Source organism: Crocodylus porosus, unplaced genomic scaffold, assembly GCF_001723895.1.
Source record: "Crocodylus porosus isolate Cpor-Errol unplaced genomic scaffold, CroPor_comp1, whole genome shotgun sequence".
NCBI lineage: Eukaryota > Metazoa > Chordata > Crocodylia > Crocodylidae > Crocodylus > Crocodylus porosus.
Window position 1 is genome coordinate 6,091,424 of NW_017728921.1, and position 1,323 is coordinate 6,092,746.

A 1,323-nucleotide genomic window follows, 5' to 3' on the forward strand; every position below is an offset into this window, starting at 1 on the left:
CAGTTTCTTAATGAGAACGGGGTGAGAGACAGTGTCGAAGGCCTCTGAAAATCCAGGAAGATGATGTCCACTGCTGCCCCTGCGTCTAATGATTTGGTGACCTGGTCGTAGGAGGCGCCAGGTTGGTCTGACAGGACCTGCCGCTCATGATCCCGTGTCGGTTGCCCCTGAGCATGATCTCCCCCCCGGCCCCTCATGGACATGCGCTAGGATAATTCTCTCAGGACTGAGGTAAGACTAACTGGCCTATAGTTCCCCGGGTCCTCCTTCCTCCCTGTTTAGAAGATGGGAACCACACTGGCCCCCTCCCAGTCCTCCGGCCCCACACCAGAGCACCACGAGTGCTCGTACAGCCGTGCCAGGGCTCCCGCAATGGCCTCAGCCAGTTTCCTCAGCACTCGGGGGTGGAGATCATCCAGACCGGCTGATTTAAACACGTCCGGTCCCTCCAGGCGTTCCCTGACTAGATCCGCCCTCACCCTGGGCCTGGGTGCGCCTCCCCTGGGGCCTGAGGGGGGCACAGAGGGAGGCTGATCCGGCCCCTGCTCAGGAAAATGGAGGCAAAGAAATCGTTAAATAAGTTAGCTTTGTCATCTGGTGTGACGACCACATTTCCTAGCGTGTCCTGCAGGGGCCCCACGTTACCCGGTACCTTCTTTTTGTCCCCTGTGTATTTAAAAAAGGACTTCTTGTCCTCGATCCGGCTCGCTCGTCCCAGTCCCATCTCCGCCTCGGCCTCCCTGACCCCCTGCAGCCCCGAGCAACGGCAGCATAGCCCTCCCTGGGGATGGGCCCCCCTGCCATTGGGGGTGCGCCTCCCTTCGAGCTCGGAGACGTTCCCGGAGGCTTTTGGTGAGCCCTGGGGGCTGGCTCACCAAAAGTTTGATGGCTTTGAACACAGGGGAGTGTCGCCCAACATCACCAGAGCAGGACGTGGCCACGGTGCCAGTCAGTGCCGAACAACAGGACAAAGCGCGTGCTACAAACACCCCCAGCACCATCCTGCACTATCCTAATGCTTGACCCGATGTTATTTCCTTCCCTGTTTGTCCTGCAGATCCCCTACCTACTTCTGAACTCCTCCGTGCCAGAGATGAGGCCTCGGATGTACCCAGTGTTTTTTGGAGAAAGCATTGAGGTCAACCCTGAACCCGTACAGGAAATCAGGTACATATGGAGGTGATTTTTTTTCCCCTCCCCCCCCTTTCCCATAATTTTTCTCCTGCAAAAGATTACCGTGTTTACAAATGGGTGTCGCAGTTACTTTGGTGGTGGAAGGAATGGAAGAATAATTCCCGAATTGCAAAGAAATTCACAGAGGTT

At 56.5% G+C, this 1,323-nt stretch overlaps 1 protein-coding gene across 1 annotated transcript in view; it reads left to right on the forward strand.

Annotated features, from left to right (window-relative positions):
• LOC109312721 (filamin-interacting protein FAM101A-like) overlaps positions 1-1,323 on the forward strand; it is a 21,558-nt gene that overhangs the window by 17,255 nt on the left and 2,980 nt on the right. The window contains exon 2 of the mRNA XM_019538908.1: positions 1,058-1,167. Coding sequence (XP_019394453.1) covers positions 1,058-1,167 — 110 coding nt within the window. The remainder of the gene's footprint in view (positions 1-1,057; positions 1,168-1,323) is intronic.